The sequence below is a fragment of the Quercus robur genome, chromosome 11, assembly GCF_932294415.1.
Source record: "Quercus robur chromosome 11, dhQueRobu3.1, whole genome shotgun sequence".
Lineage (NCBI taxonomy): Eukaryota > Viridiplantae > Streptophyta > Magnoliopsida > Fagales > Fagaceae > Quercus > Quercus robur.
Genome location: NC_065544.1, coordinates 55,601,391 through 55,612,784, shown reverse-complemented (window position 1 = coordinate 55,612,784; position 11,394 = coordinate 55,601,391). Strand labels below are relative to the sequence as shown.

Here is an 11,394-nt window from a genome sequence, read left to right as displayed (position 1 = left end):
CTTTTGATTTGATTTGATTTTTATTTCTATTTATCTATTCATTTGTGCTTTGAAGGAATGAGAAGATTTCAAATTAATCTACAAGGGATTTTCATGCAAAGTGGGGTTAGGCCAATTGAATCAAGTCAACTTACATCTAGCCAAGCATGAATTCAAGAGAAGACCAACCCAATTAAATTCAAGGAGATAATTACAGCAAACCCACCTGAGGTTTGGCCCGTTTACACTTTACCTACCCGTGGTTTAAAACTTATCACTTTGCCCACTTGAGGTGCCTTCCGTTAGAGATCTGTTACCCACCTCTCCCTTTGCCGTTAGAAAAACACATTTTTAGAGAAAAACAAACAAAACAAAGATCAAAAAGTTAGAATTTTTTATTGCTTAAGAACTTCTTTTAGAACAAAACACAAACCAACAGTATTGCTATTCTCTTGTCCATACTGTTGTGCATCTGGATCCTTCTACAAACGAAATCAGAGAACGAAAATTAGATTAGACTTACACAATCAACTATTAAACTATACATACACTATATATATATATATATAGGGGTGTAGAGTCTGTACCGGAGCACAGAAGATCAGGGCCCACTGAGAAATCTCTGCAAGCAACGAAACCCCAAATGCTCAGCACAAAACCTCTCCATCTCATCACCTCCTCTTTCTCTACAAACCACTTCCTCCATCTTTGCAACGACGTCGTCCCAGCTCCTCACAAACCCGTATTCGTAACAGTCGTCGTCGTAAACCGTCTTTGCCTCCGAAACAGCGACGAGTATTTCCTGCAATGCTACGATCCGACGACTCACCTTCCTCCTCGCCTCCCTCACCGTCGGATTAACTCCGGGCACCGAGTCCAGCTTCAGTAGCAGACCCATCAGGGCCTCGTTCATCCTCAGCTTCTCCCGCTCGTTGCTGCAGATTGCGTCCACCGTTTCCTGCCGTTGGATTAAGCTGGGGAGGTGATCAGCTTCGGAGCTGACGGCTGAGATCTTTTTGTACAGGGTGCGGATCGCGTGGGCCCGGTATGCGGACTGGATCTTAGTGGCGGAGTTGGATTGAGATCGTGAAGTTCTTAAGCAAAAAAAAAAAACCCTAACTTTTTGATCTTTGTTATGTTTGTTTTTCTCTAAAAATGTGTTTTTCTAACGGCAAAAGGAGAGGTGGGTAACAGATCTCTAACGGAAGGCACCTCAGGTGGGCAAAGTGATAAGTTTTAAACCACGGGTAGGTAAAGTGTAAACGAGCCAAACCTCAGGTGGGTTTGCTGTAATTATCCCTAAATTCAAGTCTAACTGGAGCAAGGAATCAAAGGAAATTTGCACCAAATCCAAGTCCAATTCAGATTAGGATTCCAACCTGCACATCAGTTAGTATTTTCAGCATAACTTTGGGTTCAGATGTCCAATCGAGATTGATGAGGTGCAAACTCGTCAGTCACAGTAGGCAGACGGAACTCCCTGTCAGTAGCTGATTATCTACAGGTAAGGTGGTCACCGGTGTGGTGCCTGCCACAGCGTCTCCGATGCCAAAGTTAGAACAATATAACAATTCACAGAACTAGAAGATAATAGGTATTTTTAGTGAGCTTTTGTATATATGTACCTTCTGCTGTCAATGTGTGGACTTTATATATGTGAGCTTGACTGCTAGCCGTTGGGGTGTTAATGCCTCTTTCTTGTAACGCCTTCAGCCCAATTATGGGGCTTTTATTAGGCTCCAACGGTCTGCTTTGCTGGTTTCGTAACTGTCCAGGTTACCTGTTGGCACCATTGAATGATTTTCTTTACCTCGTCAGTGATGACTCGTTTGTCGTCAAGCTTTACCTCGTCACTAGTGTTGATCTCGTCAGGGTAATGTGATCTCGTCATTCCCATCAGTTGCCCCCCAGGTTCTGTGGTCGTCAGTGACGTGTCATGAAGGCCACAGAAGGTGAAGAGTTTCTTTTCCTAAATTGTTTGTGACGCTTGGGGTTTCGTTCCGAATTTAATGTGTGATGGCGGCGCAGTATGGGAAGTGGCCACATGGCATAGGTTGATTGGGAGTATTGATGGCATGACCCATTGGATTTCCCGCTACTTTTCAGTTTCCTTGGGTTATTGGTTTTAGAGACCTTTCATTTTTCTTCACTCTGGTTTTTCTTTCTTTTTCTGCTCCGAGTGTTTGTCCTTTTTTCTTTGCTTGTTTTTGCCACCGTCCCAATCCTGCTCCAGCGACTCTGACCTTGCTCCGGCGACGAATTTCTCTGGCCTCGACTGTTTCGTTCTTCAAGGTACGCTACTTTTCAATTTCTCAGATTTCTTCTTCAAAGTCTCCTTATAAATCTCTGATTTTTCTCCTTTTGTCTTTTTATTTTCATGTTTGGTATGTTGGGCATTTAGGTTTGGGTGTCCCTTTTCATGGTTAATTCCTCTGAGGTTTGGGTAGCTTGCCCCTCAATTTCTTTCTTTTTTGCTCGCTTAGGGGCGGCTTTGGGTGTTTCTGGGGACTTTTTTCCTTTGATTGGGGACTATCTATTTGAAGGTAGTGGTTTGAGTGTGGTTTTAGGGGAGTTATCTCCGATTTTGGGTCGGTCATTGGCTTGGTTTGAGAGAGAGACGAAGAGGATGTCTGAGGTGAGATCCAGTGAGTTAGACATTGGGTTGTCGTCTAGCGGCGGCCCGGTTGAGGGTGATACAGCCGTTTCTTCCCCTCGTCAAGTTAGGGCTTTTTACGCTCTCAACGAAGAGTGTGGGCTGGACGCTGATACAGTGGCCAGGTTCAAGGACAGGTTCCAGTTCCCTGCACAAGTCCGGGTTCGTCGGCCTGGTCCTGAGGATCGGGCCTACCATTTCTTCCCAGGTGAAGTGTGCTTCTACGAGGCTGCTTTCACCTCTGGACTTAGGCTACCCGTCCATCCTTTGGTGATGGAGCTATTGGATCATTTTGGCATTGCCCCAGGGCAGCTCATGCCGAACTCTTGGAGGATAGTCATTAATTGTATGGAGATTTGGCTGGCCGCCAACGAGGATATGATCAAAGTGAGTGAGCTCGTCCATATTTATCGTTTGAAAGAATCAAAAGAGTATGGGTACTACGAATTAGTCCCTTGGACGAGGAGGACTAGAATCATTAAGGGTCTAGCCTCGTCATTCAGGTACTGGAAGTCCCGTTTCATTTTCGTGTCCGGGGATGACTTTGAGACCCCTTCCAGCGAGGCTTGGGGTGATATCCCAAGGTTACTTCGTCGGTGGAGAACCCCAAACTTAGGTGCGTCTATGTTTCTTCTCGTCTGTTTATTTTTTGTCTTGCATGTTCGGTCGTCATTAACCACTTATTCACTTTCCTTTTGCAGTAAAACAGCGTCCCAAGTTGAAGAGCAAATACCAGGAACGTCTTCAAAAGGCAATCGAATATTCCAAGTCGATTGAGAGTTGGGACGATCTCCTTGACCCACGAACACTTGCTTTCTACTGTTTGGGCCCGGATCCGTCTCCCTACGTTTTGCGTAGCATCAGCATTGAGGAGAAGAAGAGTAAGTGTTTACTTCGTCCATACTGACCTTCAATCGCGTACTTTGGATTTCTTAGTCCCTTTTTTTTTTTTTTTTTTTTTTTTTTTTTTTTGCAGAGATGACGACCAAATTCAATAAGGATATGTACGCCAAGATGAGGGCCAAAAAAGACGAACCCTTGGCTAGTATCGGCAAGAAAGTGGTTCGTGTGACGGGGAAGGGTCCTTCCGCCGTTCCTTCCGTGGATGCTACCCCAATCGTCTCAGGAGTAGAGGGAGCCCGAGTAGCTTCGCCCGCTACCTCCGTCGAGGAGATCCCTACTCCGTCATCAAAGAGGCCGAGGCTGTCAGCCAAGGACAAAGAGAAGGAGAGAGTAGGCTCGTCCGTCTTTGATGACGAGGGTGTGGCTGTGGAGCAGGCACACAACATTGTGAAAGCTGAGGACCTTAAGGTCTTTTCTGGGGTACCTGTCAACATGGTCGTGAGTCAGCATGTCCACAAGATTGTGCAGGTAAGGCTATTCATACATTTTTCCTTGGCCTCTTTTTCCACATTTTTTTTTTCTGATGTTCTTATATTGCTTTGTCAGGTGTTGGGGGAGAGCCTTCATCTGGCTTCTGAGTGTCTTACTCAAGAGGCTAAGGTGGCTTCTTTAACTTCTAGGATGGAGGCTCTGGAGAAGGAGAACTCGACTTTGAAAAAGGACCTTATACAGTCGATGGACGAGTCTGCCACCTTGAAGGAGAAAGTCAAGGCTCTAAACTCTGACCTAAGGGTTGAGCGTCAGCTGAATCTGGAGAAGGATGACCAGCTACAGGCGGCCAAAGAGAAGTTGAAGACAATCGCTGCCAGGTCCGTCGAGGCCTTTCAGCAGACGGAGGAGTATTCCACTGTACTTTTTAGTTGGTATTTCAAGGGATTTGAACTCCTCCACCGGTACCTCGTCAAGTACCCTACAGGGGTTGATCTGCCAAATCTGGATTTAGAGGTGGTAGATCAAGTGATGGCTGCTGACGAGGCTGCCCAGTCTTCCGTTCCTGACGGCGATGCCCCTGCTGCTGACGACTCTCCTGTTGCTGAAAACGCTCCTGCTGCTAGCGATCATGTTACTGTCGAACCTGACACTTAGGAGATTTTATCTTTCATATCTGCCCGTTGTGTTTTGGGCCCCTTTTTTTTTTTTTTTTTTTTTTGGGAGATGTACATATATTTTTTGTTTTTATTTTAATTTTCAGAACAATATCTTTTGGCCCTATTAAGAGAACAAGGATAATTGCCCTATGTTTTTGGGCTTCTCTATGATTTAATGTTTACCTGCTTTTGTGGTTACACTACTGTCTATGTTTGTGCACATGTGCGTGATTTAGCGTACCTTGTATTTAGCTGGTACTTAGTGCAAATTCCTTGTGATTTGCTCGTCATTTTTTTATCCTTGTTGTGGGTTTCTATCCTTCTTCTTCTTCCTTTTGTTCTTTTCCTTGCTGGTTCGTCAGTGTCCTTAGTTCGTTCAGTGGGACTTTGCCATTCGCGTAGGCCTTAGGATTATGTTTATATCTCCAGCACGTCTCATGTGCCTTCGTCAGTGATTTACATCCGTCTCGGCGGAATCTTATCACTTAGGGCTTCGTCAGTGATTTACATCCGTCTCGGCGGAATCTTATCACTTGGCCACTTTTTCCTTTTTTTTTTTATGGTGACTCACATCCATTAAGGAATCTCGTCACTTAGGGCTTCGTCAGTGATTTACATCCGTCTTGGCGGAATCTTATCACTTGGCCCTTTTTTCTTTTTCTTTTTTTTTTGGTGAATCACATCCCATTAAGGAATCTCGTCACTTAGGGCTTCGTCAGTGATTTACATCCGTCTTGGCGGAATCTTATCACTTAGCCCTTTTTCTCATATTTGTTGGTGTTGTCGTCGGTAACATACACTCGTCAAGGTGTACTCTTGTTAGTTTGGCTTACAATTGACTGGACCTGTCTGCATAAAGATATCAAAGAATAAGAATTTTTTATTGAATTCAGGAGTAATTGCCTTTGTCTATTACATTTACTGGTGGTACTTTTTTAAATGCTCAATATTCCAGGGTCGAGGAAGCCTTTGTCCGTCCATGGCTTCCAGGTGATAACTTCCTTGTCTTGAGTAGTGAATGACTCGATAGGGACCTTCCCACGTTGGACCCAGCTTTCCCTGGGTAGGGTCTTTAGTTGCCATGGTGGTCCTGCGTAGGACGAGGTCACCTATGTCCAGGCGTCTCAGTTTGACCCTTTTGTCATAGTATTCGGCCATCTTTCTTTGATATTTCGTCATCTTACTGGATGCGTTGACTCTTACTTCAACCAGACAATCTAGGTTAAGTCGTAGTTCGTCGTCATTGATCTCTTTGTTGAAAGTTCCACGCCTGATGCTTGTGACCCCTACTTCGACTAGGATTACTGCTTCTGTACCATAGGTAAGCCTGAAGGGGGTTTCTCCTGTTGGGGTTCTGGCGGTGGTTCTGTAAACCCACAGGACATTTGGTAGTTCTTCTGGCCAGGCACCTTTCGCATCGTCCAGTCTGGTCTTGATAATCTTGAGCAGCGTCCGGTTCGTCACTTCCGTTTGCCCGTTTGCCTGAGGATGCCCTGGGGATGAGAACCGATTCTTGATCCCAAGGTTTGAGCAGAATTCCTTGAAGCCTTGACTGTCGAACTGCCTTCCATTGTCTGATATGATCGTCGAGGGAATCCCGAACCTGCAGATTATGTTCTTCCACACAAAGTTCTGGATCCGAGCCTCGGTGATTGTTGCTAGGGCCTCTGCTTCAACCCATTTTGTGAAATAGTCAATAGCAACAAGAAGGAATTTTACCTGACCTTTACCTTGGGGCAGAGGACCGACGATATCGATTCCCCATTGTGCAAATGGCCATGGGGAAGCTATGGTCGTCATTTTCTCTGCTGGAAGCCGCTGCACATTCCCGTATCGTTGGCATTTGTCGCACCTCCTGACGATCTCAGCAGCGTCCACCTGCATGGTTGGCCAAAAATATCCTGCCCTTACCACTTTGTTTACTAGGGATCTGGAGCCGGCATGGTCGCCACAAATTCCTCCGTGTACTTCCGCCAAGATGTATTTGGCTTCTTCCTCGTCGATGCACTTCAAGTAAGGCATAGAGAAGCCTCTCTTGTACAAGACGTCATTCAGGATCGTGAATCTAGCTGCCCTCTTCTTGATCTTTCTGGCTTCTTCAGTGTTTTGAGGTAGGTGCCCATCTTGGAGGAAGGACATTATGGGCGTCATCCAGGTATCAGTGCTCTGGATGGTGAATGTTGCAACTTCCTCGATACTAGGGTGTTTTTGGACTTCCATCGTCAAGTCCGTGCAAGTCCCTTCTTCTTTTGATGACGCTAGCTTTGACACTTCGTCAGCCCCCATATTCTGACTTCTTGGGATTTGTATGAACTCCACTGTATCGAATTCCTGAGCTAGTTGTCTTGCCAACTTGAGGTACTTCTGCATCCTTTCTTCTTTTGCCTCGTATTCTCCCTTGATCTGTCCAATCACTAGCTTTGAATCACTTTGGATCAACAAATTTTTGGCACCAAGAGCTTTCCCAAGCCTCAGTCCCGTCAGTATTCCTTCGTATTCAGCTTCGCTGTTAGTGGCTGGGAACTTTAGTTGGACCCCATATTTCAGCACTTCTCCATCGGGGGTGGTTATGATGGCCCCTACTCCCCCCTTCTTTTAGGCTGACGAACCATCAGTCTGTATTATTAGTTTATCTGCTTCGTCGGTAATCCTGTCTTCGTCAGGGATCGTGAATTCTGCGATGAAGTCCGCCAGAGCTTGTGCCTTGATCGCTGTTCTTGGATGGTACTCGATGTCAAATTGACTAAGTTCAATTGCCTACTGGACCATTCTCCCTGCTGCTTCTGGCTTGCTCATTGACTTCTTGATTGGTTGGTCCGTCATTACGAGAATAGGATTTGACTGGAAATATTGCCTGAGCTTGCGCGAGACCACTATTAGTGCAAACGCAATCTTTTCGATCCTTGGGTATCTGGACTCAGCCCCTTGGAAAGCTTGGCTGACGTAGTAAACCGGGAGTTGCTTCTTGCCTTCTTCTCTAATCAAAGCTGCACTTACTGCCGAGGCTGACACCGCCAGGTACAGGTATAGGTTTTCTCCTTCTTTGGACTGGCTTAGGAGAGGCGGACTGCTCAGGTATTGCTTCAGCTCTTGGAACGCCGCTTCGTACTCGTCGGTCCAAGCAAAAGCCTGCTTCAAGGTCTTAAAGAAGGGCAGGCATTTGTCCGTGGCCCTAGAGACGAACCTGTTTAAAGCTGCTATTCTTCCTGTGAGTTTTTGAACATCCTTGACGGTTTTGGGTGAGGCCATGTCAATGATAGCTCGTACTTTCTCTGGATTTGCTTCTATTCCTCTCTGGGACACCATGAATCCCAAGAACTTCCCCGAGGCTACCCCAAAAACACACTTGCTTGGATTCAACTTCATCTGGTGTTTTTTTAGGGTTGCAAAAGTTTCCTCCAAGTCGTCCAGATGTGTGAGCTCTTCCTTGCTCTTGACGAGCATATCGTCCACGTACACCTCCATGTTCCTACCAATCTGTTGGCTGAACATTTTGTTTACCATTCTCTGATACGTAGCTCTAGCATTTTTCAGCCCAAAAGGCATCACCTTGTAACAGTAGAGTCCTTGACTTGTGATGAAGGCTGTCTTCTCCTGGTCTTCTTCAGCCATCTTTATCTGGTTGTACCCTGAGAAGGCGTCCATGAACGTCAGTAACTTGTGTCCGGCGGTGGAGTCCACGAGTTGGTCTATCCTTGGTAGAGGGAAGCTGTCCTTTGGGCATGCTTTGTTCAGATCGGTGAAGTCTACACACATTCTTCATTTTCCGTTCGCTTTCTTTACCAGGACGACGTTGGCAAGCCATTCAGGATAATATACTTCCCGGATGAATCCAGCCGTCAAGAGTTTGGTTACTTCCTCTGCAACTGCCTGATCTCGCTCTGGGGCAAAGGTTCTTCGTCGTTGCTGAACGGGCTTCCTGCTGGGGTCCACATTCAACCTATGCTGGATGACTTCTGGAGATATGCCTGGCATGTCCTCCTGACTCCATGCAAAGACATCTAGATTCTCTTTAAGGAACTTTATGAGTCTTGTTCTCATCTCGGGACTTAGCGTCGTCCCTATCTGGGTCGTCTTGTCCGCATTTCCTTCTACCAATTCCACTGTTTCCAAGGTCTCCATCCCGTTTTCCTCTTTTTCTTCAATCGTCCACGTGTGGTTCTCCTTTCCTACCAGTACGGCCTGATAGCATTCCCTTGCCAGGACTTGATCACCTTTCACTTCACCCACGCCATTGTCTGTCGGGAATTTCACCTTCAAACTGTAGGTTGACGTCGCCGCCTTCCACTTGTTGAGGGTGGGCCTCCCAATGATGACATTGTAGGATGAGGGGCAATCTACCACCAGGAAGTCTACTTGTTTGGTCAACTGCAATGGGTAGGTCTCTGCCGTCACCGTCAGTGTCACTATACTCCTGGGGTAGACCCTGTCTCCACTGAAGCTGACGAGTGGATAGTCAAAAGGGCGAAGCCTTTTTGGATCTAATCTCAGCTGCTGGAAGGCTGGGAAGTAGATGATGTCCGCTGAGCTCTCGTTATCAACAAGGATCCTTTTGGTATTGAACCCTTCTATATTCAGCATTATGACCAGGGGATCGTTGTGGGGCTGCTTTACTCCCTTGGCGTCTCCTTCACTGAAGGACATGTCCTGGCATGTTCGTCGGTGCTTGGACGGAGGCATGGTGTGGACGTTGTTCACCTGTCTATGGTATGCTTTTCTGAGTGATCTAAATGATCCTCCTGAGAATGGTCCTCCTGTGATCGTGTTTATCTCCCCGATCACTTTGCGTGGAGGCTGGGACGGATGGTCGTCCTCTCGAGTGAAGGATTCACGCTGGGTCCTATTGTTGTCTCTGAACTTGCTATATTCTCCTTTCTTTACATACTTCTGTAACTTCCCTTTCCGTATTAATTCCTCTATTTGCTCCTTCAGGTCTCTGCAATCTTCTGTGTTGTGGCCGTGGTCTCTATGGAACCGGCAATACTTGTTCTTGTCACGTACGTTGGGGGATGAGTGTAATGGCCTGGGCCATTTGAGATAGTGCTCGTCCTTGATCTGCGTGAAAATCTTGTCAACGGCATAACCAAGGGAGTAAATTTTACCGTCCGAGGATTTTTATCGTCCTTCCTCCTATTCCCGTCATTGTTCCGACGATCTGGTCTGTCTCTCTTTTGCCCCCTATGGTCGTCTTCCCTCTTGGCCTTGTCTCCTGGCCTCTCGGTATCTTTTATGGCAACTAGGGCATCTTCCGCGTTCATGTACTTTTGTGCCTTCAGGAGCATCTCCGCCATCGTCTTTGGGGGGTTCTTTGCAAGAGAGGCCACGAGGTCTCTGGATCTCAACCCTGCTTTGAAAGTCGTCAGCTGTACTTTGTCATCAGTTTCGTCTACCTCCAGAGTTTCCCGGGTGAATCGCTTGACATATGACCTTAGAGTCTCCTTCTCTCCCTGTCTTATGGTGAGTAAGTAGTCTACTGGTCTCCTTGGGCGTTGTCCCCCTATGAAGTGGCGCAAGAAGGCACTACTCAGCTGATCGAAGTTGTCTATGGACGAGTTTGGTAACTTAGTAAACCATTCTCTTGCAGCTCCTTTGAGAGTTGTCGGGAAGGAACGGCACAGTATCTCGTCAGGTGGTTGTTGAAGTCCCAGAGTCGTCTTGAAGGTATTAAGGTGATCCTGGGGGTCCTTTAGCCCGTCGAATGGCTCAAGCTGAGGTAAGCGAAATTTTGAAGGCATAGGGCATTCTAGTACCGCGGCGGTGAAGGGTGAATCCGTAGCTCTTACCATTTTGTCCACGCTTCGGTCCGTCTTTTCTTTAATGGCGCTCCTCAGCTTGTCCATTTCCTTTCTCATTTCTCGAAGGAGGTCCGAGTTTTGCTCGTCCGGAATAGTTCGTCTATGAGGGGTTCCTCTCCGTTGACTATCCCCTTCTTCCTCCATGTTATCTTTGGACTGGTTCTCTTCCTGTTGAGCCTGTTGGACTTGCTGAAGCCGTAGCTTCATTTCCTGGTTCTGTTTGGTGAGTTCTTCAATGGTGGCTGCAAGGGCCTGGACTTGCTAGGCCAAGGCTGCTGAGTCTGGGTTGGATTCCATCTGAATGTAGAGGGTTGATGGGAACTACGCTCTCAGATATGAATCTGAAAATATCGTTCCCACAGACAGCGCCAAACTGATGAGGTGCAAACTCGTCAGTCACAGTAGGCAGACGGAACTCCCTGTCAGCAGCTGATTATCTACAGGTAAGGTGGTCACCGGTGTGGTGCCTGCCATAGCGCATCCGATGTCAAAGTTAGAACAATATAACAATTCACAGAACTAGAAGATAATAGGTATTTTTAGTGAGCTTTTGTATATATGTACCTTCTGCTGTCAATGTGTGGACTTTATATATGTGAGCTTAACTGCTAGCCGTTGGGGTGTTAATGCCTCTTTCTTGTAACGCCTTCAGCCCAATTATGGGGCTTTTATTAGGCTCCAACGGTCTGCTTTGCTGGTTTCGTAACTGTCCAGGTTACCTGCTGGCGCCATTGAATGATTTTCTTTACCTCGTCAGTGATGACTCGTTTGTCGTCAAGCTTTACCTCGTCACTAGTGTTGATCTCGTCAGGGTAATGTGATCTCGTCATTCCCATCAGAGATGATTCAAGTTGGGCTAGAAATTTAACTTAAAGGGCTACAACTTTGTAGTTTACCAAAAGTCCGAATTCTGAAGTGAAATGGGCCAAAATAGTCGGTTAAGTGAAGCCTAAAAATCTGGGATTTTCTCCAAACG

General features: G+C 46.5%; 2 protein-coding genes across 2 annotated transcripts; both read right to left on the bottom strand.

Annotated features, from left to right (window-relative positions):
- Positions 1-438: 438 nt before the first annotated feature.
- LOC126705273 (BAG family molecular chaperone regulator 5, mitochondrial-like) lies at positions 439-1,366 on the bottom strand. Its single transcript, XM_050404163.1, has 2 exons — positions 1,359-1,366; positions 439-1,073 (listed from the first exon to the last, which is right to left on the bottom strand). Exons 1-2 carry the CDS (start codon positions 1,364-1,366, stop codon positions 581-583), a joined length of 501 nt encoding a protein of 166 aa, XP_050260120.1. The 3' UTR covers positions 439-580.
- Positions 1,367-8,382: 7,016 nt separating this feature from the next.
- Positions 8,383-10,625, bottom strand: LOC126705272 (uncharacterized). The gene is made up of 3 exons (XM_050404162.1): positions 9,726-10,625; positions 8,965-9,678; positions 8,383-8,805 (listed from the first exon to the last, which is right to left on the bottom strand). Exons 1-3 carry the CDS (start codon positions 10,623-10,625, stop codon positions 8,383-8,385), a joined length of 2,037 nt encoding a protein of 678 aa, XP_050260119.1.
- Between the last annotated feature and the right edge of the window lie 769 nt (positions 10,626-11,394).